The sequence below is a fragment of the Notechis scutatus genome, chromosome 2, assembly GCF_049901735.1.
Source record: "Notechis scutatus isolate UNSWTSFEM ecotype Mainland chromosome 2, rNotScu1.2, whole genome shotgun sequence".
NCBI classification, from domain to species: domain Eukaryota; kingdom Metazoa; phylum Chordata; class Lepidosauria; order Squamata; family Elapidae; genus Notechis; species Notechis scutatus.
In genome coordinates, this window is record NC_142010.1 from 162,573,373 (window position 1) to 162,599,150 (window position 25,778).

The 25,778-nt window shown below is 39.8% G+C and overlaps 3 protein-coding genes across 40 annotated transcripts in view; 2 read left to right on the forward strand and 1 right to left on the reverse strand.

Moving 5' to 3' along the window:
* SUPT20H (SPT20 homolog, SAGA complex component) overlaps nucleotides 1-863 on the forward strand; it is a 55,396-nt gene extending 54,533 nt beyond the window's left edge. For all 36 annotated transcript variants that reach the window (XM_087957171.1, XM_087957155.1, XM_087957159.1 and 33 more), the window contains one exon: nucleotides 451-863. In XM_087957171.1, coding sequence (XP_087813297.1) covers nucleotides 451-533 — 83 coding nt within the window. In that variant the 3' untranslated portion in view covers nucleotides 534-863. The remainder of the gene's footprint in view (nucleotides 1-450) is intronic.
* EXOSC8 (exosome component 8) lies at nucleotides 357-24,534 on the reverse strand. Of its 3 annotated transcripts, none has more exons than XM_087957196.1 (12): nucleotides 24,361-24,534; nucleotides 23,247-23,379; nucleotides 20,164-20,200; nucleotides 19,616-19,679; nucleotides 16,604-16,677; nucleotides 16,000-16,045; nucleotides 15,808-15,913; nucleotides 15,115-15,160; nucleotides 4,220-4,316; nucleotides 3,658-3,775; nucleotides 1,463-1,569; nucleotides 357-948 (listed from the first exon to the last, which is right to left on the reverse strand). In XM_087957196.1, exons 2-12 carry the CDS (start codon nucleotides 23,273-23,275, stop codon nucleotides 842-844), a joined length of 831 nt encoding a protein of 276 aa, XP_087813322.1. In that variant the 5' UTR covers nucleotides 23,276-23,379; nucleotides 24,361-24,534; the 3' UTR covers nucleotides 357-841. The 3 variants fall into 3 exon arrangements, with proteins under 3 accessions (XP_087813322.1, XP_026531270.1, XP_087813323.1); XM_026675485.2 differs by having other exon boundaries at nucleotides 23,960-24,367; XM_087957197.1 differs by lacking the exons at nucleotides 16,000-16,045; nucleotides 16,604-16,677 and having other exon boundaries at nucleotides 23,960-24,369.
* ALG5 (ALG5 dolichyl-phosphate beta-glucosyltransferase) overlaps nucleotides 24,395-25,778 on the forward strand; it is a 29,356-nt gene continuing 27,972 nt past the window's right edge. Inside the window, exon 1 of the mRNA XM_087957195.1 lies at nucleotides 24,395-24,549. Within this exon, the coding sequence (XP_087813321.1) occupies nucleotides 24,490-24,549 (60 nt within the window). The 5' untranslated portion in view covers nucleotides 24,395-24,489. The remainder of the gene's footprint in view (nucleotides 24,550-25,778) is intronic.

A 25,778-nucleotide genomic window follows, 5' to 3' on the forward strand; every position in this document is an offset into this window, starting at 1 on the left:
AAAAGCACCTTTGGGACAATCATGACCTCAATGACTGAGAATCTCCATAGACAGTAATCAAATTAGTTTACATTTGATGTAGGTATAGTTTAGGTCTTCTATGGGTATGGATACATTATGTGGCCCATAGTTTGCAAATCACTGGTGCTAATCTGTTTCCATTACTATGTTATTCTTGCAAAAAAAAAAAATCAAACACAGATGAGCCATGTGCTTAAGCAAGTACTTAAGTAGAATTACTATGACAAAGACAAAATAGTCTGGTTGAAATATACCTTGATATTCATATCATTTAATAACTAAGTAAACTATTTCAGCTAATCATTACACAGAAAATCCAGGCATTCTCTGTATTATGGTTTTTAATAGTGCATTGTTTATTTCATTCTTTTGGAGATAAAAATGAAATAAAAAAACATTTTTTTCTTTTTTTCTTGGCAACCATTACAGTTCTTTCCCCATCAAATGGTTATGGCGGTAGCAGCATAAGCAGCTCTACTACATCATCATCTAGGTACCCAGTCAAAAAGTAAAAAGGGGAAAAAAAGCTTCATTGGTATCAGAATCCTGAAACTTGCATTTGAGAGATATGTATGTATTCTATACCATCTTTTTTAAAAAATGTTTTTTCCATGAAACTGAATTTGTAGCTACACTGAGACATAACAATCAACTGAAATTTGTAAGAAAACTACACTGTTTTAAGATGAAATTATTCATCTGGAAATGTTATACAAATTTCAAGATGAAATGATATTGTGAAATAATGGAACTTCACAAATGTAATATGTTTATTGAGGAAATGGTTTTGTGATCAAATAGTAAATACACCTCTTACTAATTATACATTTTTGATTACTTTATCCATCAGTTTCTGTACTTCTTTATGTCGTGCCTTTGCCCGACTGATACAGTCTTGAAGCTTTGCTTCTGTTATTGTGCTTCCACCTTAAAAAGAAACAAAAAACAAGGGTAACAATGTATTTAATACTGTCCAAGCTTTTGAATTGCCCATTAAATTACATCCATTTATTTGTGATTAACAAAATGTTTTTGTTAGAATTAACTTCAACAAGACATTCTCATGATTGAAAAAAATCCCTTTTTATGACTCTGTAATCCCTTAATTTGGTGTAGAGTCAGGGCGACTGGATGGAGCTGAGTAAACACTAGCCAAATGCATTTCCTGATGCCACGCACGGTTTGAGTTTTTTCTTTGTACCTCAGGAGAGAAACATCTGCCGCTACCTAGGATTGAACTCTTAACCTTCCGAATGGGAGGCATCTTTACCACTAGGCCACCATGGCCACTCATTTTTCATAATTGAAACATATGCCATAATTTCTGTAGTGCAGAGATGGAAAATGTAGTATCACAGATACTCCTGAATGGCATCTACAAAATTAAAACTAAATGAAAAATTGGGGGAAATATTAATTCTTAATAATTTAGTGTTAGTACCTGGTTTATGAACAGAACACAGTTTGTCATCTTCGATAGTCACAATAGTTAAAGTCCCAGATGCCAAGTCTTCTTCTTCTGCAGTTGGGTCAACTACAACTAGTGTGCTGTTGAAGATATATACACATATGTGCCAACTTTTCTGATATTATTTTAATCCATAACAATTATATATATTTACTGTTCAATTAGACAATATTGTGCATGTAAGCAGCATCATTAAAAAGCACCATTAGATTCCTTTGTTCATTTATGTACTTTCCAGACCACCTGGATTATTATTGCTGGCATAAGCATCAATGCTGAAGCCATTTTCAATTTAATTTAAAGACTTCTAAACAAATTAATTTAAAAGTTATATTGTTATCTTTAGGCAATAAGGATTTTTCAACCTTTGAGTGAAAAATAACTAAACTGATCCTCTCAGAAAAATAGCTGGAAGTTTATCAGAGTAACTACTATCTTATCCATATTCAGTATTCTACATGGACCATTTTCATATATATAAATTTCTTCTGTTCATCAGTGAGAGAGATTTCATTTTAAATGCCTGCATATAGTATTTTTTTCCCATTTCTTCTTCTCCATTTCCATCATTTATAAATGCTTTAATAACATTCAGAAAACGTTCCTGAATTGAAGACCAGAAGAGGATCCAAATGGATCTTGACAGACTTGAACAATAGACTCTGTCCAACAAAATGAAATTTAATGTGGTGAAAAACAAGGTTTTACACTTAGGCAAGAAAAAACAAAGATACAAGTACAGATTAGGCCAGGGGTCTGCAACCTTAAACACTCAAAGAGCCACTTGGGCCTGTTTCCCACAGAAAACAAAACACTGGGAGCCACAAAACATGGGTGGGCGTGGCCAACTCAACATTACTCACTCCCATCCAGTCACATGCCCCCCCAGCCACACCTACCCAAGTTTTGTGGCTCCCCGTGTTTTCTAGGGGAAATAGGTATCTCCCTCTCTCTGTCTCTGTCCCTCTCTCATATCTCTCTCCCTCCCTCCCTTCCTCCCTCCCAGTCCCCATCTCCACTTGCCAACCCACACACCCAGGGAATAACTGTAAGGAAATGCGACCACATTCTCTCTATCTCTGGAAACATACAAAAATAAACCTTGCATTGCAAAAGGAGTGACTGTCAGGCTGTAGATCACTGCTCGCACTTCAGAGAAGCATCATCCCAAGCATCAGCACATGCACACATATGCATCCTGCAACTCGGTGCAAAGTGGCCAGAAAATATAATCCCTGGGCGCCCCCGAAGATGCTTGGCAGCAAAGTATAGGGACAAAATCTCTCCCACCCCAAGGTAGTGTCTGCTGAATCCTTGCAAAACTCGGCAAGGCGGACAGAGGAGAGCAGACAAAGCTGAATCTGTCTCCCTCTCTGTCTCTCTCACTGCCTGAATGACGGGAAATGGCAGGCAGCTACTTCTGGCTTTGTGGGTGCTGGACACGCGACCTCCTCTCTGGAGAGAGAGAGGGAGGGAGGGAGAGAGAGATGAGGGAGAGGGAGGGATGAGAGGGAGAGAGAGAGATGAGAGGCACAGGGTTGCATTGTGTTGTAATGAGCTCCAGGAGTGGGTCCAGGATTCCCCCATGGTGAAGCGTGCTTTCACTGTGCTGCACAAAGAGGGATTGGGTCTCCCTCCCCATCCACCATCCACCCATGCCAAAGAAAAGCCAGCTGGGCTCCTTCCCTCCCACCATTCCCCCGTCCCCCTAGTTGGTGCTAGGGCATTCCTTTCAATTTGTATTGCCTGTTTAGTGTCTGCTTACTCTCTTAGAATGTAAATGCAAAGATTAACCGCTTTCTTGCTAATTATCCTAGCACCAGGGTGCATGCTCCAAAGAGTGGGGAAAAAGAAAAGCTAAAGTAACATTGTAAGCAGTAAGCGGTTGTATGATTTTTTTCATTTGGCGACCGCATCACTTGATGACTGAATTGCTGATCCCAACTATAGTTGCTAAATGAGGAATACCTAGATAGCAGAAACAACGTTCATGGATTTTTAAGTGAACTTCCCTCTGCTCACACCATGTTCTTTTGGAGTGCTAGAGGGCTCCCAAAGGAAGAGGTGGTCAAGTATCCTTTGCTAGTATAGTTGCTTATAAATCTGGGGTTATCTGATAACATGGTATCGTCTATCACCTAGACATACACTTTTTGACCTTCACTTACTCAAACAACACAAATGATGTTGCCACTGGTTGCTTTTTAATAGTCAAAGGATTCTTCTCTTTCAAATTAACTTCCATCAAACCAGTTTCTGCATTTATTGCAACAACAGGCAAAAGCACTGAAATAATAAAGGATATGGAAAAAGTAAGACTGGAAAATTGTTTCATACAGTACATTTTTATAAAAAATAATAATAGAGGCATCCTCAAATAAACACAACAGAGTGACGGAAATGTAATAAGTAGCTTTTGATTTAAAAATATTCAGAACAAGTAAATCCTTCTGTTGAATTGCGTCCTTTCTAACAACAAAATTTAAAAAGAAGTGTTTGGCCATTTGGGAAAATGATTGTAGCAGTGGTGGGCCTTAGTAGCTATCAATAACGCTATCTTTTTATCCTAGACCTGATTCATATCTCATCTAATTTATGTGGATAAGCTGGTATTTTTGTTAAACCCTGGTTGCCATTTCAATTGCTCTTTTCCTTCAATCCAATTTAGTGTTAAATCTGCACTGCATTTAAATGTTAAAGTAAATCTCAAAGTATATGAACACAACTTACCATTTTTCAGAGCTGCTAAGAAAGCACACATGCAGGCATCAAGAAGGTTTCCATCATAGTCTAAGCATATAACGTCACAATATAGAACCCATACAATCTAAAGAAATAAGACCTGCTGATGTAAATACTGGAAAAGCTTTCACATGCATAAAAAATAACTTCGAAATAATTATCTAAGTGAGCATCTTATTTCACATCACATTGTTTGAAATCTGCTATCAGTAAGACAGAAATGATTTGCTCATTCCAGCAGAATAACAGAAAGGGAAAAACAGGGTCAATTTATTTTTTAGTTTAACATTTTTATTGAGTTATAAAATATAATAAGAAACAAAATATAAAAGTAAGTAGGAAAATGGTGGGGAGGAAGAGGGGGAAGAAAAGTGAGGAAAGAGAAGAAAAAAAAAGAAAAAAAACATTCTGATTTTCTGTTGCAATAAAATAAGGCATTAACATCAAATCACAACTTTTTGTTTTTTTAATAATAAAACAGGGTCAATTTAATAATGGCCAATTTATACATGTACCATATTTTTCGGAGTATAAGTCACACTTTTTCCACCCCCAAAAGTGGGTCTGTGCGTCTTATACAGCAAATGTTGCCAAAGCCCCGCCCACCCACCAGCCCCCAGCCTTCGGCCTCTGCCTCCCAGCCATTTGTCTCCTTGCAGCAAACAGCCTGGTCAGCTTCAGCCCTAATTAGCACAAGTAGCTGATCAGCTGTTTCAGGCTGCAGGGATTGCCTATTGCCGCCTCCACACGTCCCATTTTTGGACTCTGCATCCCATTTTTGCCCTCTGCACGCCCCATTTTTGGGCCTCCACACCCGCCCCATTTTCCACCTGTTCTGATCCTCACTGCCCGGAATGGGCGGAAAACGGGGCATGCAGAGGCTGAAAATGGGATGTGAAGGCCAAAAAAGGGGTGCGTGGAGGTGGCAATAGGCGATGGCAATCCTTGCAGCCTGAAACTACTGATCGTACCGACAATCAGCTGCTTGTGCTAATCAGGGTGTGCTGAAGCTGACCAGGCTGTTTGCTGCAAGGAGGCAAATTGCTGGGACGCAGAGGCAGATTTTTTTCTTGTTTTCCTCCCCAAAAGCTAGCTGCGTCTTATACTTCAGAGCATCTTATACTCTGAAAAATAAGATACATACTGGAGCATAACTATGCTAGAACAGCTCAATATTACCAAATCATACAAGGAGCGGGAGGGAGGGAGGGAGAGAGGGAAGGAAGGAAGGTTGGTTTTTAAAATATTGTTGTTCATTAAGACCTCAATTATCATCTGATTAAAACTAAATATGGTGTGCCCAAAAATGACTCTGGGCCAATTTGGGCACAGAATATTCTGGCACATATTGAGCAAATGTGTAGTTTGCAGTTGTTGCACTGATGGTTCTAGACTTGTGCATTTCATATATATGTTGTGCTTTCACAGTGCACCTTACTTTACATACTGGACAACTCCCTATGAATGAGGCCATGCTAGGTACAGCAATTTTGTTTTTGTAACATTTCTTCTGCCCTCCATGTGTTTTCCAGCAGAGTTTCTCAAAACTGCTTGAATATGGAATCGTCTAGTTTAAGGATGACATAATATGTCATCAGGTCTGTGCTCAGTTTGAACTCGCATTTCAGAAATAAATAGAGCAGTGGCAGACTTGCTCTAAAAAGAACTCAGTATCTGGTATTTCATCTAGCCAACTGATGTCTAATATTCTGCAAACACTAGTCATGTAGTTAAACATGATTTAAATGGTTAAACATAGTTTAAATGGTTGAACTATTTTGCTTGCCTTTAATACACAGACCACATTTCACAGGCATACCAAAGGGCAGTGAGCACTAAAGGTCTGTAGACATTCAATTTTAATGTTGCACTAATTCCTTGATGTTCCCATACAATGGAACACAATCTATGAAACAAAACGTGCCTTTGTTGTTCTGTAGTTGATTTCTACCATATGTTTCAGAGTATAAGACGCACTCCCCCCCAAAAAAGTGGGTGGAAATATCTGTGCATCTTATACAGCAAATGTTGCCGAAGCCCCGCCCATTTGCCAGACCCCACCCTTCAGCCTCTGCCTCCCAGTAATTTGCTTCCTTGCAGCAAACAGCCTGGTCAGCTTCAGCACAGCCTGATTAGCATAAGCAGCTGATTGTGGGTTGGATCAGCCTCCCAACAATCAGCTGTTTCAGGCTACAGGGATTGCCATCTCCTATTGCCGCCTCCGCACGTCCCATTTTCAGCCTCCGCACACCCCATTTTTGACCCATTCCAGGCGGCGGGGATCAGAACAGGCGGAAAATGGGGCGCATGGATGCTGAAAACAGGGCACGCAGAAGCCAAAAATGGGATGCAATGGGGCACATGGAGGCAGCAATAGGTGATGGCAATCCCTGCAGCCTGAAACAGCTAATCGTCAGGACACCGATCCAACCAACAATCAGCTGCTTGTGCTACTCAGGCTGTGCTAAAGCTGACCGAGTGTTTGCTATTTGCTGCAAAGAGGCAAATTGCTGGGAGGCAGAGGCAGTTTTTCCCCCCTTGTTTTCCTCCCCAAAAGCTAGGTGTGTCTTATACTTCGGAGTGTCTTATTCTCAGAAAAATACAGTATATCAATGGTCACTATGTGGGAGAGGACACTGTCAATGTAATTGAAATGGGATAGTTTTGTGTATGGTGCATGACACAGTCTTTTGAATATTTTGTATTTACATTTATTAACAGGTACTGCTTGACTTACAACCACAATTGAACCCAAATTTTTGTTGCTAAGCAAGACAGATAAGTGAATTTTGTCCTATTTTACAATCTTTCTTGCCACAGTTAAGTGAATCACTGCAGTTGGTAATAACACGGCTATAAAGTGAATCTGGCTTCCCCACTGACTTTGCTTGTCAGAGGGTTGCAAAAAATGATTGTATGTCATAAATATGAACTAGTTGCCAAGCATCTAAATTTTGATCACGTAAACATGGGGATGCTGCAACAGTTAATTGTGAACAATTGTCATAAGTCATTTTTTTCAGTGCAGTTGTAATTTTGAATGGACACTAAATGAATGTCAAATGCCGGGGAAATCAGACAATTCAGGCAGTTCAAATTAGTACAAAGATTTATTGCAAACTTAAGCTCTCTACAAGAATCTGACTAACTAGCAGTCAAGCAAAATGAGCAGGAGATAAGAGAGGCATTCAAAGTGGGCTTCGTGACTTATGACATATTTTACCTTTCCCTTGGGCTCAGCCTGGTCATCTCCTACAATGAATGGTTGTAAGTCAAAGACTATCTGTATTAGATTTGTGTATTAGATCTTGTCTAGAGACAACTCTGGGCAGCTTACAAACATTAAAAACAGGTAAACATTAAAATGATAGAAAAAAAAATAGATAATAGCTTAAAGTCACCTCAGTTTGAGTGTCTTCCCATCCTTTCTATAATTAAGGCTGATTTCATCATTCAGCATGACAATTAACATGCTGAACAGTGTGGTTGCAAGTACACAACCCTGTTTAAAACAATTGGTGACTGGAATATCTTAGAGCAGGGATGTCAAACTCATGGTCCGCAGGCCGAATGCATCACATGCTGGCCACGCCCACCTCCAGTTTAGCGAAGGGGAGGGAAGTCATGATACGTCACATGACGCCACAAACTTGACGCCCCTGTCTTAGAGGATTCTACACCTCTACCCATGATGGAACTGGCCCATCATCTGAATAAATTTGGCAGGGCAGCTGAGCTTTGACATGATCTTCCACAGGCCTTGTTGATTGTCAGTATCGAAGGCTTAGGTGTGGAGTCAATAAAGTGTTGTATAGAGTTCACAATTCTGCTCCTGACATTTCTCCTGAAGTTAGTGTGCTGCAAAAATGTCAATAGAATCTTGATCCATGTAAGCCACTCTTGCAGCAAGCCCAGCTCCAGATGAGCCACCAGAAGATTTAGCAGACCTCTTGCAAGGACTTTTCCTGCAATACACAGCAGCAAAATTATTCGGTAGTTGTTGCATACTTGCTGACTGCCCTTCTTGTAGGCGTATATAATGGATGCATCATTCCTGAGTAATGGATCCTTGCTTCCATAAAGACTGCAACAGTGATTTTTTCTAAAAGTACAGGGCTACCAACTTCGTATATCACAGCAGGTATGGTGCCTGCCCCTGGGCCTTTGTCATGTTGCTTGCTGAGTAGAGAGCCCTAGCATCTTCAGTCACAGTTTCTGTGACTTAAACTACTATTAGTATGTCATCCATGACATTGGGGAATCCTGTCTATTGCCACATGATTAATAGATGGTCAGTTGAGGATGCCTTCAAAACATTCAGCATGGAGATGCTCCTAGTAGGCGAATGGAGGTTCTGTGTTTTGTAAAAGGACAAAGGTACTTTTTCAAGACACAACTGAACTTTCTGGTTTTTCTTTGAAGATGTTTTGCTTCTCATCTAAGAAGCTTCTCCAGCTCTGAGGACATAGTGGCTGAAAGGCAGCTGGATGTGAGATCCAGACTGCTGATAATTCTCTCTACAATAAAGACAGATCTTTATGAATTGACAGCAGAGAAAAGGGAGGAGTGGGGCTTCGCGTCGTTATCAGTCACAGGGAACAGAGCTCTCTGTTCCTGTGCTGGCCTTTCCCTGTTTGTGGGCTCCGAAAGGAGGAAAAGCCACCTTGTAGGGGCGGCAAAGCTAAGAAGGAGCACTCTGAGAGGTCGCAGGAGAGATTGCAACTCCCCTGCTGAACTCTGGGGCTTTTTTCTTCTATGCAAGGAGAAGAGGCAGTCTAAAGATGGCTGCCACAAAGCTGGGACAATTGACCATCTAAGCACAGTGCAGGAACAGACTTTGGTGAACAGTGTGTGAACTGGGAGAGAGGATATTTTCAGTTAAAATTTGACCCCAAAGAAATTTTCACCCCTTTCCTAAGGTGGGCGGCATAAGGGCCCAACGAACCCACCTTCCCTCTCTCTTTTTTTTTTTTTTTTTTTTTTTTTTTTTTTTTTTCCCTCCCCCAATGCCCCCCCCCCCTATCACTTATATATTATCTTGAACCATTTCAAACAAAAAAAAAAAAAAAAAAATCGGGACCTACTTAGAATGATTTGTTAAATGGCAAACAAGCATTCTGAAAAGTGATTAAACCAGAAGGAGAAGATTTAAAGAAAGAGGAAAAAATATTCTTTAAAAATACAAAAAATTGGACTCTGAAAGTGAGAAGATGTGGTATTTAGAAGGCATTTTAAAATGCTGGAAGTATGGATTTAAAAAATTAATACTTTTTCACTTGAATTATAATTTAAAATAATTAAAATCAGACATCCCAGTAACAACATTGTGAAGTAGAGAGCGCCATCTGCTGAAGAAAAAATATACAAGCCTGGGAATAACCATTTGAAGGACTGAGAAAATACTTATTGGATTACATTTGTCTTCCCTAAGATCACTGGAGACTTGAATATTTAAATAAGATCTTTAATGAAAAGATGTTATGTTATATGATTGAATTCATAAGTGTGATTTGAGGAAGTTTGGATAACCCCCTGGTCTATTTAAATGGATTTGACTGATTATTTATGAGATATAAAGAATTGTGATTTGTGTAAGCTCAGCCTTGAATAAATGGTTTCTGGACTTTTGGCTAAAAGTGGGATCTACTAAATTAAAATACGCATCAGAAGACAGAAATGAGTGGAATTTTAAATGAGATAGAGCTGGTGTTCCAAAGCATTAAAGATTTTATACAGAAACAACATAAGGCGATTGTGGAATTATTTGATGGTATAGACCAAAAACTGAAAAATATTATACAAGGGACAACGAGCAAAGACCAGGATGTTCAGGAAAGGAAAGAACCAGCAGAAGGAATGAAAAAACAGAACTGAGAAACCAGCTAAAAGAAGACAACAAGGAAGAGATATCATCAAAATTAATAATGATTCAGGAATTTAAACAGGAGGAAACAATTTAAAAGACTTAAAAAGAGAATGGGAGAAGCAAGAAGATATTTTGGGAAAAGAGATGGGTTAGAACAGATAGCTTTAAAATTAGACAGTGGAAAAGGTTGGGGGGGGAGTTGACTTTAACAGTCAGGATGCAGATGTAGATAGAGTTAAAGATTCAAAAGAAGAATATGGGAGGCAAGTTAAAAAAAGAATAAGACACTGATGAGGCCAAGAGACGATGGATAGAAAAAAGAGGAGAAAAAAACAAAAAACAAAAGATCCTTCAATAACATATTTTAATAAGAACATGTGTATTAACATTAGAATTATATAGACTGGATAATTATTTTGTATGTACTGTGATAGGAACTAGGATATTATTTTAATACAAATAGATATGAAGAGTGAAATATGGGAATTATAAATAAGAGCTGAGCATTAATTGGAAAAATAGAGAATGAATGATGGTATTAACATGCCTAAATAATATAATGATTAGCAGTGAAATAACAAAATTAAACAGTGAGTAATTAGATAATGAAAGAATATAGGTTAATATAAGCCTGTGTATTAATAGTAGAATTACATGGATTGGATGAATGGAAGGAATATGAATAGATTTATCCTATATGTTTAAATGATATTGTGATTGGTATTAGAACTGTATATTTGAAACACTGAACAATGAAAGAATGATGAAACTTTAATATACATAGATGTGAAGAGTTAAATAAGGGAAATATGAATAATAAAGCAGGTGAAAGATGGAAGACAGAAAAGAAATGTCTTTGAATACTACAGTGACATGAATAAAAGTTAGAATAGAAATAGAAATAAGAGGGGAACAATAAGATACATATTTTAATATAACAAGATATATGTAATAATAAGAGGGAGGCTTAGAAATTGAATGGCGGTAGTATCAGATATGTTTAAACAATATGAAACAATGAAAATGAAATGTAATAACTATGAGTAATAATATGTTTATTTGTACTAAAATGTATGATACCCAGGTATCACACTGTTCATGCATTGATATATATATATAAGCAATATAAAATAAAAAACATGAATTTAAAAAAATGAATTGACAGCAGAAACAGGATTTTGCAGCTGCTTGCGATCAGCTCGGAATTGCAGGGCCTTTAATGTAGCCTTTTTTAAGGACTCAAAATTCAACCTACCCTCACTTCTTAGATCATCTTGAAATTTAATTTTCTTTTTTTTACCCCTTCAAGATTGAAAAGCCTTCAAAACTTGCAAGCTTTGCAGGGTAACAAGAACTTTGAGAGAAGACATACTGTAGATAGGACAAAGTAGATGTTAGAACTCGATATATGGAATTTAAAGATTCCTGGGAGAAAGAAGAAAATATTTTGCTTTGTAAATATCTAATTGGGTGTAATGGACATATCTATTTTAGTGCTTCTTACATATAAATAAGGGTTTGTTATTTCTGGTAATGTTTAATTTTAATTTTTGCAAGGTTTAATTATTAATTGAAATTAGATTTTGATTATTATAGAGAAATTTGGGATTAGGTTTTAAATAGCAGTGGGGATATATATTCATTCTTTTAGATGTTTATCTTGTTAAGTATCCTTGTATTTCGGAGTGTGAAACTCAAAGCCTGCTGGCTGGATCCAGCCCACCAGGTTCTTAGATCTGGCCTGCGGGCCCACCCTGGAAAGAGTGAAGATGCCTCGGCTTGGCACAGGCTGACCAGGTGTTGAACTTCTTCATCCGTTTTTGCTGGCAAGGTGCTGGAGGAGGCCGTGGCAGCCGAAAACAGAGCTGGGGAGGGGCATGCATGGCCGCTCCCAAGCTCCATTTTCGCTGGCATAGTGCTGCCAAACAAACTACTAGCAAAAGTGGCATTTGATCACAAGGCAAGGAGGCATCAAGAAATGTTTCCCCTTTTGCATTTGAGCATCCAAGAAAGGACAGGAAAGGAGAAAGGGAAAGATGAAAGACAAAGAAAAATGAAAGATGGGAAGAGAGCAAGGAAGGAAAAATAAGAAAAGAGGGGAAAGAAGAAGAAAGGAAAATGAAGAGGGAAGGAAAAAGAAGGGAAAAAGGAAGGAAAGGAAAAGGAAGGAAGATTATTATGAGAGGGTGGGAGGGTCTGAGGGAAGTCCTGCCTTAGCACTTGGCCATCAGCAGCCCTGCTGTCCTTTTGCCATACCCTTGTCTCCTCCTCCTGACCTCTCCTGGTGGTCTCCCATCCTATCGCTGAGGATGCTTTGGTTACAAAGCCGGTTCTCCTCACATGGAGAGTGGTCCTCCCTCCGACCTACATACTTTGCTCTTCCGCACACACCATGAGCAACCTGGCCAAAGAGAGCAGCAGCAGCCTTGAGGAGGTAAGTGCAGCTGGGCACCCCCTCAGGGAAGCGGGGCTGGGCTGGGCTGTGGGGTCCTGGTGCCTTGGGAGTTTGAGGACCAGGCTCAGCACTTGCCTTCCACTGCTTAGGGCTCTGGACAGCCTGTGCCACCATCTGGGGTTCTCCGCGTGTTGTGAGAGGGGCGGCGAGGCTCCTCTGGAGGATAAGGGCTTGGCCCTCTCCCTGGTCTCGCCTTCCTCTGCTGGAGACAATGGATCCCTCCAGCTCTTCCTGGGCCACCACAGGTGTCCCTGACACAAGTGATGTTGAGTTGGCCACGCCCCCAGCCACACACTCCTGTCCACCCTCCCCCCCGAGGTCAAACACAACCCTGATACAGCCCTCAATGAAATTGAGTTTGACACCCGTTGTATTTCCTCTGCTTTGGCATACAATCAGGCATTGTGCATTTTACACAGCTTATTTTGGACTTTCCCATGTGTACTGCTAAAGCCATTTTCTTGCTTTTCAACAACTCACTTATCTACTCATCAACTAGTAAAGAGCCCTAGAATTTTCAATGCAGATGAACGAATAGGATCCCTGAAACATTTCCAGTTGTCCTCAGCACTGCCAGCAAGATGTAGAACAGCAAGTTTAGTCTCTAAGCCAGTGCTGAAGGCATGCTCGGTTTCTTCAGCCTGCCTATGTTAATTCTTTTCATAGCCTTGTGGTCATCTCTTGGGTCTGATATGGAGCTTCATTTTGGAGATAATGAACCTGAGATTTAGGCAATAGTCAGCAACACACATGGCCTTGGTCATTCCAATACTGTCTTTTTTTCTGACAATGAGGTAGTCAGCAAGATGCCAATGCTTAGAGTGGGAGTGCAATTAGGAGGTCTGGTTACAGGTAGTCAAAGTTTTATTGGTGTTGAGGAGGTCATGTGCTGAAGTGAACGTCAGTCAGAGTAGAACATTACTGTTACTCCGTATCTCCCAATGACACCCTGCCAGGATGCAGAATCACATCCTACTCTTGCATTAAAATTGCCGAGCAAGATCAGCTTGTTGATTCTGCCCACTGCTGATAGAAGGTTATCTAATTCTTCATAGTATCCATCTTTCATCTCATTGGGGTTGGTCATTGTGGGGGCATAGGCACTGATCAGGGTGACTTGACTTTTATTCTGTAGCAGAAGCTGCAGTGTCATGAGCCAGTTGTTCACACCCTTGGAGAGACTAATAAGTTTCCAAACAAGGTGACTCCTGATGGTAAATCCAATTCCAGCATTGCAGCTGTAATCACAGTGACAACTGTCCCAGAAAAAAGTGTATCCACCACCAATTGCAGTCAGTTGATCTTTATTGGCAAGACAAATCTTACTCTGGCGTCCAGTGTCAATGTTGTATCTTACAAATTCTTTGACAATTAAAGCTGTTCTTCTGCCATCAAGTTGTTCAAAAGTGTGCACATGCTTCAAGTGCCAATGATAAGCAGCATCACCTTGCATTTTTTGTGTTTTGACTGCCAAAGTGGGATCCTGCCAGCCATGGTAAACTGGCTAGGATGTAGTGAAGCAAGCAATGTTGTAGGGTACCTTTTCTAGCCCCTTATACTGTAGAGATGAGGCATGAATTCCTAGAGAGGGCTGCTCAGTCCCCTGGATAGGTGTTATGTTCAAAAACTGGGCATTAAACCTGAGTCGCCTGTATGCAGATCTATGATCACAGCTCCTAGTGTATCCACACCTACTGCTCAATGGGTTCACCCATTGTCACCCATGCTATTTTTTTAAAAGTGATGACGATAACGGTGTTCAGACTAGCACATAAAATGGATTAAAATAAGGGAGAGTTGTGCAGTGTCGCTTCATTCTTTCTGCCCAATTCCCATCTATGTCCAGTGGCAAGATACAGTCAAGACAATTGGAAATGAGACTAGGCATAGCGGGTGACGAGAATATCTTTTGTGTCTTGTCCTGTTCTTCATACTTGCACAATACTTGCAGAGACCATAACAACTAGTCCTTCCAGTGGCCTCATCAGCTTAATCTGGAGTTTGTCTTCATATGCTGGGACAGGCAACTGTCTGTCTCACTGAAGGCTTAAGATCCATTAGCTCCCTCATCGGGTTTAGCCAGTTTATCAAAGCTGTTGTCAGAGTATTCAAAACAGGAAATCCGCCAAGGAAGCAGTTGGACCAATGGACAAAGAAGGATGCTCAAGAAGTAAAACAACAAATTGTTGCCCTCACTGCAGAAAATATACTAAATTTATCAAGAAGCAGAGTAGAACAGCAGCAGTGAAATAATGAGAAATTATTCTAGGATATTTTAAGGAGCTACACAGTGCCAAATCAACACCACAATGCAACTATGGCACATTTACATCTGTAATAATGTATATGTTTCTATTTACATTTGAAATGTGCTCAACAAAACATTCAGTGCAAGGAAAGTATTAACTGCTGTCCAGCTTCAACCTTGTTTAAAGACAACAGATGCTTCGTACCATGCATGATAAAATGAAAGGACATTTCATATCTTCCCTGTTTATTGGAATTTGTTAGTTTAGGAGCATCTCAGCTTCTCACAATTCTTAAAATAAAATGTTTACTCACCTTTCCATCTAAAATGCATAGATCTTCTTTCATTATCATCTGTGAACTGAAATAATGGCATAATGAAGACGACATTCCATTTATCCCCAATTCTGCTTTTTTTATCATCATCAATATATTACTGCTGCTACTACTACTATTACCAGAACTACTGCTGGTACTACTACATATACAACAATTTGAAAATACAGCTTGCAGTTCTTTAGCTGGTGTTGGCTTTCATTCGTATTGAATTCTTCCCAAGATGTCATAATGTATCAGCATAGTATATGTGTGCAGTGTGGTCTTTGTAATTGATGAGTGGAAATGTTATCAATGCACAGATTTTTAAAGTGCCATCCAAGGCTTTTTACATGGCAAATACTAATAACAATAAAATAACAACAACATGTTTAACAGCATCAAACAGCATCATCTGTCTATCCCAGATCTTTGGAAAAGACTTGGTAAGTGGACAAAAATCTCAAATCCAGTCTAAACTCTTGATTGACAGTGTAATGAAGCATAATAATAATAAATATTGAAAACTAGCATTCTGTCTCTCCACTTTTTCAACGCAGGTTTTCTAGAGATTACAATTGGCAGCTTCCCCAGCTACCCTACCAATCTTAGAGCTGTCTATCTGCTTGCCTGTCTGTCTATTATAGTTGCTCCACCCCAAAAGACTCTGGTATTAAAGTGTAAATTTCTTACTTTTCAATGACATCAGCAATAAACTGACTAGCTGCCTGAGCCTCTTCGCATGGAGGTCCAGGTCGAAATCTTGATGAACAAAGTGGAGGAAGTTCTACGTTGGGAACTATACGAGTAGAGAAATAATCATAAATATTATCTGCATGATAGTAATGTCATATTTGAAGAAAAAAGTGAATAAAGAAAGCTTACTGATATATCCCTTGTTACTGGAATCAGCGGCGGGGGCTGCAAATTCCTGTACACAATGTATAGTTGGAGAAGGGCAAAATATAAGAATTTAGAAGTTGGTTTAAAACAATATAGCTGCAACACACGTATTTTGCCTGAATTTTGATGTGTTTTATTAAAACAAACTATTAACTGAATACATTAGTTACACAGCTCAGTTTCTAAGGCTGAATGTGGCAGGAAGTTGGTGGTATGGTCAATGTCAAAGTAGTGGGGACAAGGTCTGAATTCCTACTTTCTTTTGTGCAGGTTCACTATTGCTTTCTCTTAAATGCTTTCCTTTCTCATATATTATAAAGTGACTCCTGAAACATAAATCTATATCACAATATCACAAACATTTTATATCTGAATAGCCAATTCTTGAAATAGAGATAGCATATCATTCAGTAACACTGCAAAGGGACATGAGTAAACTGTGGGGGTGATGCGATGGTAGGCACTTCGAGGGCTGATCATAAGCATCACTCATTTAGCACCTTTGTAACTGAATGGGGGATGAACAAGTGCTCATTAACAGAGGACTACTTGTGTTAGCTTTAAAGATATATGTCACTGAACCTACTGCTTTTATGCCGCATATCACTGTAGTATTCCCTAACTTCAAAAGTGCAGAGCCATCTGCAGTTGTAATTGAACCTAAAGAAAGAAGAAAAAACACTTCATAAAATCTACTCAAGACAATAAGTAAATGTTACATTGATGCATTCAAAATAAGAGCCAGTGGTTACATACAGATATCAGTTTTTCAGAATCATATAATAACTCAATGAGATTGAATTTGTGTATTTTTCCTGGAAAGTTTCTTAAAACCTTGTCTTTCTAAACCCAAGATGTCATAAAATATAGATTGTGAGGTTCATCATTTTCTTCCTTTCTGAACTTAATGTTGAATGCTCCTATAATGTCCTAATCTGAGCATTGCTGCTCAAATTACTAGAGAAACAAATTAAAATAATGGGCGGAAATCCTTAAAAGAATTCAGAACGCTTTGAGAAAGCTATAGGGGGGAAAAGGAGAACTGAAGAACAATGGGAATGCATCAGTAAGATTCATAATTAGAATGGTTTCAAATAATAACTTCATTTAAAATCAAATTCAACTGCAAACTACATTGCCTATAAACTTGGAAAACTATTTGGAAGGGAAAACAACATTTTATCAGCCCTATACATTATATATAAGGTTTATACAATAAGCCTATAGGAACATTAAGCCCTTAGTTCAGATACCTATGAATTATATGGGGAGGTGCAGAGAGAGACCAGGACAGGCATGAAGAAATTTTTAGTTGTATATTGTTACAATAAATCTACACTTCCCAAAGTTTCATCACATTGTTTTCATTGTTTATTTGTGTTCATTTCAGTGTTAGAGTTTTTAGGGGAAATGTGCACGTTAAGATTATACTAAAGAGAGGTGTGATGCAAAAGATTAGGAACCCCTGCCTTAGATGCACACACTATTTCAAGTAGAAGAGCCAAGCTACCTAAGTCAAAATAATGTTTAACCAATTAGTTAATCCAACTAAAGATATTTTGATTAACTGAAAAGGTATCTCAGTGTTAAGTGGTGCATACATCTCAAGCAGTACCATAACACATTTTTTTTATTCTGCTCAGAAAAGGGCACGTCTTTAAGCCTGAGTAGGCAATCTGCAACCCCTAGCTCATGGGTCCCCAACCCCTGGGCTGTGGCCCACTACTGAGCCATGAGCCGTTCAGAACCAGGCCGTACACATGTGCATCCTCACTTGTGCAAGTGTGTGTGCGCATTCCATTTGTGCAAATGGAGCTGTGAATGCATGCAACCATCCCCCCTCTCTCCAGCCACAAAGCCGGAAAAATTGGGGAACTCTGTTTTAGCTAATCTCTTGTTATGATGGTTTAATTTCATCCATAGAAAATGAAGTAACAAAAACAGTCCAATTACACTCATACAATGATGTACAGTGATGGCTCAGACTTAGCTCATTTTTAAGGTTTCTCATCATATCCACTGTGAATGTACAGCACAGTAAAACATTTTACCACTGCTGCTGAAAAATTGTGTATTTTAAAAACAAGCTTTTCTCTCTCCATTCTTTTTCTTGTGAGCAATTCAAGCAGATTGTTTTTATTAAAATGTATGTCCATAAAATTGGATATAACAAGAGCTTAATCAGATATCTACTTACTAAAGGTAGATAAAAGCTGACTTTTCTTCACACTGTTCTCATCAGTCTAAATGCTTCTGAAAGGTTGGCAAACCTGCTGAGCAGGGTGACAGCCCTCCATAAGAGACCAAATAATGACAGTCTGGATATCCTTTCAATTTATCTACAATCCTGCAGTCTTGTGCCCTATATAGTGATGCTCATCTAACTCCTACTTAAAAAAAAGGCTAACATGCCAAATTATATCATTATTGCACACATCATGCCAGGATTTGTTGAAAAATACATGAAGCTTTAGTAGCAATGAATGCTTTGGACATTCTGCTATAAAATTTGCTGGTACAATCCTGAATCCATTCTATCAACAAAACTTCAATGCTCATAAATGAGGTGCCAGAAATTACAACTTCACATACATTTTCCAACAAAGCAATGAATGATGGTTTAGTATATTGGCATGTTTTTGATAGTGTTATAAAAACACTATTGTAAAAGTTATTTATTTAGTGAAAATCTTTTTACTGATTTTATTAATAGGATTTATATGAAGCTCTAATCATGTTCAGAATGTACAATACAATAGTGTTACAGATAGTTCTATAAGATTCACAAAATTTCTCTCACCACTGCAGAAGACAGAGGATGGAATATCAGTAAAATACATATTTTATGAGTGGACCATAAAGTGTCTCTAACTTCTTTCTATGAACAGCTGCTTCCATCATTGACCACTACATTCAGCAAGGTCTTTGGTATTCTGGGAGTCTTTTGGGGGGACTGGCAAGGAGAAAACAATGTGGGAACAGCCACTTTCTATAGTTAAACCAGATGCTGTGGTTAATATGAATCATTTCAACATATCACCACAGTGATAGATACTTAATATATTAATATAATAATATAATATAGATACTTAATATATTGAATGACTCCTCTCATCCGGGACATCAGCTCTTTGAACTATTACCATCGAGAAGAAGATTTAGGTATTAAGAACAAGGACGACCAGATTTAAGAACAGTTTTTATCCAAGTACAGTTTTGAGTTTGAATGCAGGGTCATAAGATTTTTGTGGAATTAAATGGCTGAGAGTAATGGGGTATTTACATTTTTAAATTGCATAGAGATGATTGTATGGTTGGTTGTGTTTAGTTTAATTTTTTTTCTTTTTAGTGGTGTTTGTCCAGTTTTTACTTTGTGGAAGAGCACCTCATTTCGTTGCACCCGCTTGAGAGTGTAATGACAAATAAATTCTTATGTCTTATGATTAGTCTTGACTGTTTTTCATATACTTGCTTAATCAGAATATGTTCTCTATGCTATTCTTCCCATTATTTCTCAAAACAAACTCAACTACATATTGAAGACAATTAATTTGGAATACTGTGAGCAAGAATAGTTGTTTAATAGTGAAGCATTTACCTATGTTGATAGTTGTGGTCCTAAATTCACCAAGGTCCCTTCCGTCAGGCCGACAATTTTCTTTCTATAAGGATCACCAAATCAGGCATACATAATTAATCTGATTGGATTACAGTATACAAATTTGAGTTTTAAAAAAATCAGGATTTGACAAGGAAATTGGTATGATATGAATCATCTAAAAACAAAGGTATAATTATTTGGATTCAAAAGCAAATATATTCAGATTTAAATAGATGTGCTAAATAAAAGTCGGTCACTGATAACCAAAAGCTGAATCTTCAATGCTAAAACTTTTGACAGGAATTTTTGTGTGTGTGTGTTTAGTGAGGAAGTTCTGACAATATGAAAATAGCCATTAAAAGACTGTGAGCACTGGGAAAATCCTGAATACATCTTGCTTTATTCTACTCATATCCGATCCTGTTTTAATGCAATCTGCTTCTATGGAGCAAGTGATGAGAGGCTCCAGATATGTCTATCTTCATACAACGAGTAGATTTGAAAAATATATTTAATATATACAAATATATACACTTTGTACTCACTAAGAATCTTCTGTAATATTCCAAAGGTTCTACGGTTCTAAAACAAATAGAAATTTAAGTAAAGTATTTTAGAAACAGACAAACCAAGTTGAACATTTTAAGATAAAAATAACATTCCCAACTGGATAGCAATTTTGAATTTTCAAAGCAGCAGAATCTGTGAGGCTGCCATCTGATTAGGATTTATTAGCAATTAGCAATTATTGCATCCAAAATAAATAAATAAGATGTTTGTGGCTGTTATGCTAACAATCTATTCTCTCAACTTTTGCCCACTGTGGCCATTAAAATCTAGTACAACTGGCTGGGTCAGAGAGCAGTCAAAATCTCTTTATATGAGCAAAGTATACTATTCCAGACAAATGGCTGTCTAGTCTCTGCTGGAAAACTTCCAGTAATGGAGCACCCACAACTTCTGAAGATAAGCCATTTCACTGATTAATTGTTCAGTATCTGGAAATTTCACCTTAGTACTCTCTTTAATAAAGCTTCCTCCTATTGCTTCTTGCCTGCCCTTAGGCACTTTGGAGAATAGGTCGACCCCTTCTTCTCTGTGACAGACTATCATGTACTGGAAGACAACTATCATGCCACCCCTAATTATTCTTGTCGTTAGGCTAGACATTCCCTTAGCTATTCATCATAGAGTTTAGCCTCCAGACTACTTATTATCTTTATTGCTCTTCTCTATTGCTTTTCTCTGGACTTCTTCCAGGATCTCATCTTTTTTTAAATGTGGCAATCAAATGTGGCCTCACTAGTGCAATACAGAACGGTACTATCCCTTCTCATGATCTTGATGCTAACCCTCTGTTGATGCAGTCTAATCGTGCATTGGCTTGTTTGGCAGCTACAGCACACTGCTGGCTCATACTTAAGTGGTTGTCCACTAGGACAGTGGTCGCCAATCAGTGGGCTGGGGACCACTGGTGGTCCATGAGAAAATTTTGGTGGTCCACAAAGAAATGTCACCCCCAAAGCATCCCCCCAAAGCAATTAATCCAGGCTGCGTGGGAACACAAGGCTGTACCACCCACATGGCCCACGGGAACTCAAGTCTTGAGTTGCTTGCATGGTGAACAACACAAGATAGTGAGGGGAGGGGGGAAAGGGCAGAGGGGGGGAACTTGTCCCACTCGCCCCATGTGCCTTGCCTGGCCACCGGGCTACTTCTTTCCGCTTCTTTCTTATGCTTTTGGCTTCACACAAGGAAAGCAGCAAAAGTCTTTCTTTCTCTCCCCGAAACGTTGCCAGAAATGAATGTTTGGGACCCTGCAAGGCATCCCGCTCCAAGAGGCTGCACCAGTGTGACAAGTCTCACAAAGACTCATTTCTGGTGGAGTTTGGGGAAAGAAAGAAAGAGTTCTGCTGCTTCTGCTGCTTTTCTTGCATGAAGTCTCTCTCTTTCTCTCTCTCTGTGTCTTGTCTCTCTCTCTTTCCCTCTCCCATTCTTTCTCCCTTTCTCCCTGCCTTCTCTTTCTCTTTCCCTTTCTCTCTCCCACTTTCTCCCTCTTTCGTCTCTCTTTCCCTCTCCCCCCTCTCTTTTTCTTTCTCCCTCTCTCTTGTCTCACTCTTTCCCTCTCTCTTCTGTGTCTTCTCTCCCTCTTTCCCTCTCCCCCTCTTTCTCCCTATCTCTCTCTTCCTCCCCTCTCTCTTTCTCTCTCTCTCTCACTCTGTGTCTTGTCTCTCTCCTCTTTCCCTTTCTCTCTCTTTCTCCCTCTGTCTTGTCTCTCTCTTTCTGTCCCCGGGGGTGGGGGTGGGGGGAAAGGAACCTCTGAACTGGTGCTGGTTGGTGGGAATCTGATGTCTGGAGTCAGCTGCAAAGCCTCCTACTACTGTGCTTCTCTTCCTCCTCGCCAGAAGTGCTCACACACCCAGTGGGAAGGAGGAGGCGTGCTGAAGACATATGGCTGGCGGGGAGGTGGGGCAATCCTGCAGTCTCCCTACCAAATCTGTGTCGTGGCTGCTGCCTCCTGCCTCTACACATCGAGGAGGCCGAGCAGCAGCGGGAAGAGCACGGACCTCCTGAGCTGCAGGAAGCGGCTGCCAGCAATGCCCTCAGGTGAAGATGTTGCAAGGAGGAGGCTCAACCCCTATCCTCAGGTGCCACAAAGCACTCACCATCCCTCTGGCACCTGCCAAGCCTCCTCCTTCCCGCTGAGCGTTTCTGGTGAGGAGGAAGAGAAGCACCAGTGGTAGGAAGCTTTGCAGCTGCCAGAGGGGCAGCGAGTGCTTTACGGCTCCTGAGGGGAAGGGTGTGGGAGATCGCGCCCTCCCCTTGCAGGCCAGGGAACACCCAGGAAGGGCTCCGATGCTGTAATCTCCTGCACGCTACCCTCCCTCCCTGCATGCATCAGTCCATCCAGCAATGGTAGCACCCATTGCAGGCACAGGTGCCCTATGGACCACCAAAATTTTTTTGCGGACCACCAGTGGTCCGCAGACCACCAGTTGGCGACCTCTGCTCTAAAAGATGTTGCCCCTGGATCCCTCTTGCTAGGGGAAATTCACCTACCTTTCTGAGGTATTTTATGAGCATTGAAATAACTTAAAAAATGAGAACAAAAAACTATTTTTAATTGCCCATAAAGAAGGGTTAGACTCGGTGGAACAGGAGAACAAGCAAAGGTTTTGGTTAAGGATCAGGGAACATTCTTAAACTGGCCTCTCTCAAAGAAGACAGTCCAATTAAGCCCATTTCTTTTCACTGATCCTCTTTCACTACTGCAGGAATGCATACATCTTTCCAATTTGAATGTGACCTAAACTTGGTAAATAGAGCAGATTGAGGGTGTAGTTCAAAAATACGCATTCGCACAAAGCTGAAACTCTCAGCAATAACGATTCAGTACATAGGAGAAAGGGTTTCTGCAGATCGTTTCCTGGTGAAGAAAAGTATACCTTTCTCCCCTTTTAACAGTAAGAAGCAAGGGAGAACTTCCAGAAACGGAAAATGCCTGATCGCGAGTTAGGAGAATTCCCAGGCGCGAGCGTTCGCGCCCAAGACACTCCGGAACCAGGAACGGTTTGGGCACGAGGGGAAACACTCGGCGTTCCCCGATCGGCAGGAAACAAACATTTACCTGAACGCGGCCGTTACAGTCGCCGCCATCGTCACCGTCACTTCACTGGCTTCTTCGTTTAGCAATTGATAGAGACTAAAAATAATCCAGCTGCGGCAGGCGCTACTAAATCGAGTCTGCGATGCAATTAGAACTAGAAAAAAAGAGAGATTGGCACGTTGTCGGCAGTTTCGGCAAAACGAAAGCGACCGGTCTCCCGGATGGTGGCAATGGTATAGCTGGAGGTTAAAAAAACCACTTCACCTAATTTTCTGAATTCAATGTTACGAGAATCTTACGGTTTTCCTTATACATATAAGTAAAGAAATGCAGAATTTCTGCATATGACGTGAGGATAATCTCTTGGATGAAAAGCTACGCTGGTTTTTTTAAATAGGGGTTTGCAAACCACTTCCGTGATTGTTACTAAGATTACATTCATTTGTCCAGAATGGTATAGAGTCTCCTGCTTGAGCGGGGGATTGGACTAGAAGACCTCCAAGGTCCCTTCCAACTCTGTTATTTTATGTTCTATGATATTATGCAGAGGCGCCTTAATGTCACGAATCGATTCGAAGGAAAGACCGTCCGCATAAGCCTGTCTTCTTTCACATAGCATTTTTCTAGTTCTTAAACAGTTTTACAGTACAAATAAAATCGCTGTTTATTTAAGTCATTGCCATTTTAAAGACCAGACAGGTTCATTGAAAATAGGTGTACAGTTAATTTTGTACCTTAGAAAACGAACCGACGGTGAGCTTCAGAATACAAAACTGCTCAAAGATTGCTGCCAAAGATCTTCATTGCCGTATCAGTGCTCACTCAGATTAATTTCAATGCATAGAACAGAATAACAGACTTGGAAGAGACCTTGGAGGTCTTCTAGTCCAGCCCCCTACTCAAAGCAGGAGGACCCTATACGATTTCAGACAAGTGATTCACTGTCCAGTCTCTTCTTAAAAGCCTCCAGTCACAGAGGATCCACAACTTTTGCAGACAACATATTTTAAACAAACCTCATGTGTCTTTCACACGACATGAATTTGTTGACCTTCGTGAATTTCCAAAAAAGCATTTTTAGTTAGTTGTCTTCCTAAATGTCTAATCACCTGAACCAATAGGCTGCTCTACACACCGGAAGCTCAGCCTTTCCCGTCTCGTCATTCTTTCCTTCCGCTTTCGTGTCTCTTTCGATGAGTCCCTCTGAGAGGTGGGCTGGTTGAACACGCCTGAATGGAGAAGTGAAGTGCTAAAGAAGCTGACGATGGAACTGAGCTGGCTGGTCGAAGGGATCGTGCTATTAGCGACTGCAGGGCTGGCTCTGGTGAGAAGGGATCAGGAGTGGCCCTAAAGCATTTCGGGGGCGGAGAGGATGAAGGCAAACTCTTCCTCGTAGTAGGCTGTCCTTCCTTACAGTCTCGGCCTCCAGACTTATTTTCTGTCATTTTCCTGACATTTCAGGAAAATTTAGCTTAGGCGATTCATTATATCCGAAGTTCAATTTTATACCCGCAAATTTAACTAAAATGCCTCGGAATGCATGCAATGCGTCCTTCCTAGTAAGCAGTTCACCGCCTCATTCTTCACAGGCTTTAGGCGGTTTATAAATACGAAGTAAAATTGCATTGTAAAGCTTCACTAATAAGAAAAATGTAAATATATGAGCTGAGACATCAGTGTGCGTGACTGAGGGTTTCCACGTTTAGTTGTGCACTTTTTCTGAGATTTTGCAGTTCACACACATGAGTTCATCTTTGTTTATCGCTTTACTTAAAATTACTTTAATAACTTCTTGTTTTTTAGAACTATGTCTTTCTGGTGCATACGGCCCTTTGAGTTGTTGTAGAGTCTTTGTCAGAGAAGGCTGGGCTGCTGACTTGGATACAGGTAGTCCTCAACTTACGACCACAATTGAGCCCCAAATTTATGTTGTCAAGTGAGAAATTTGTTAAGTGACTTTTGCCCCATGTTAAAAATTTTCTTGCTACCCTTGTTAAGTGAATCACTGCAGTTGTTAAATTAATAACACGGTTGTTAAGTGAATCTGGTTTCCTCATTCGCTTTGCTAGTCAGAAGGTACAGAAGGGGATCACACAACCCTGGGATGCAGCAATGGTCATAAATATGAGCCATTTGCCAACCATCTGAATTTTGATCACATGATCATGGGGGTGTTGCAAAGGTTGTAACTGAAAAATGGTGATCAGTCATATTTTTCAGTGCCATTCTAACTTTGAACGGTCACTAAATGAACTGTTGTAAGTCAAGGACTACCTGTAGTTTTTACTCAAAAATTTGCTGTACATTTTTTTAAAGGAATAGAACTCAACATTTCCTAAATTAGAAAGTAAAAGCCATTTTAGTGGTAGGAGTACCTTTTATTTAAATGCTAATGAGTTTATACAGCTATACCAATCATGCAAAGTGCAGAAAAAAGTAAAAGATAGAAGCCAAAAAAATTAAAAGCATGGAACAAAAGAAAAACAAATTACTATCTTTGCATGCCTGAGAGACCTTAGACGCTGCTTTATGTCAGGCTACAGAACTTTTCCC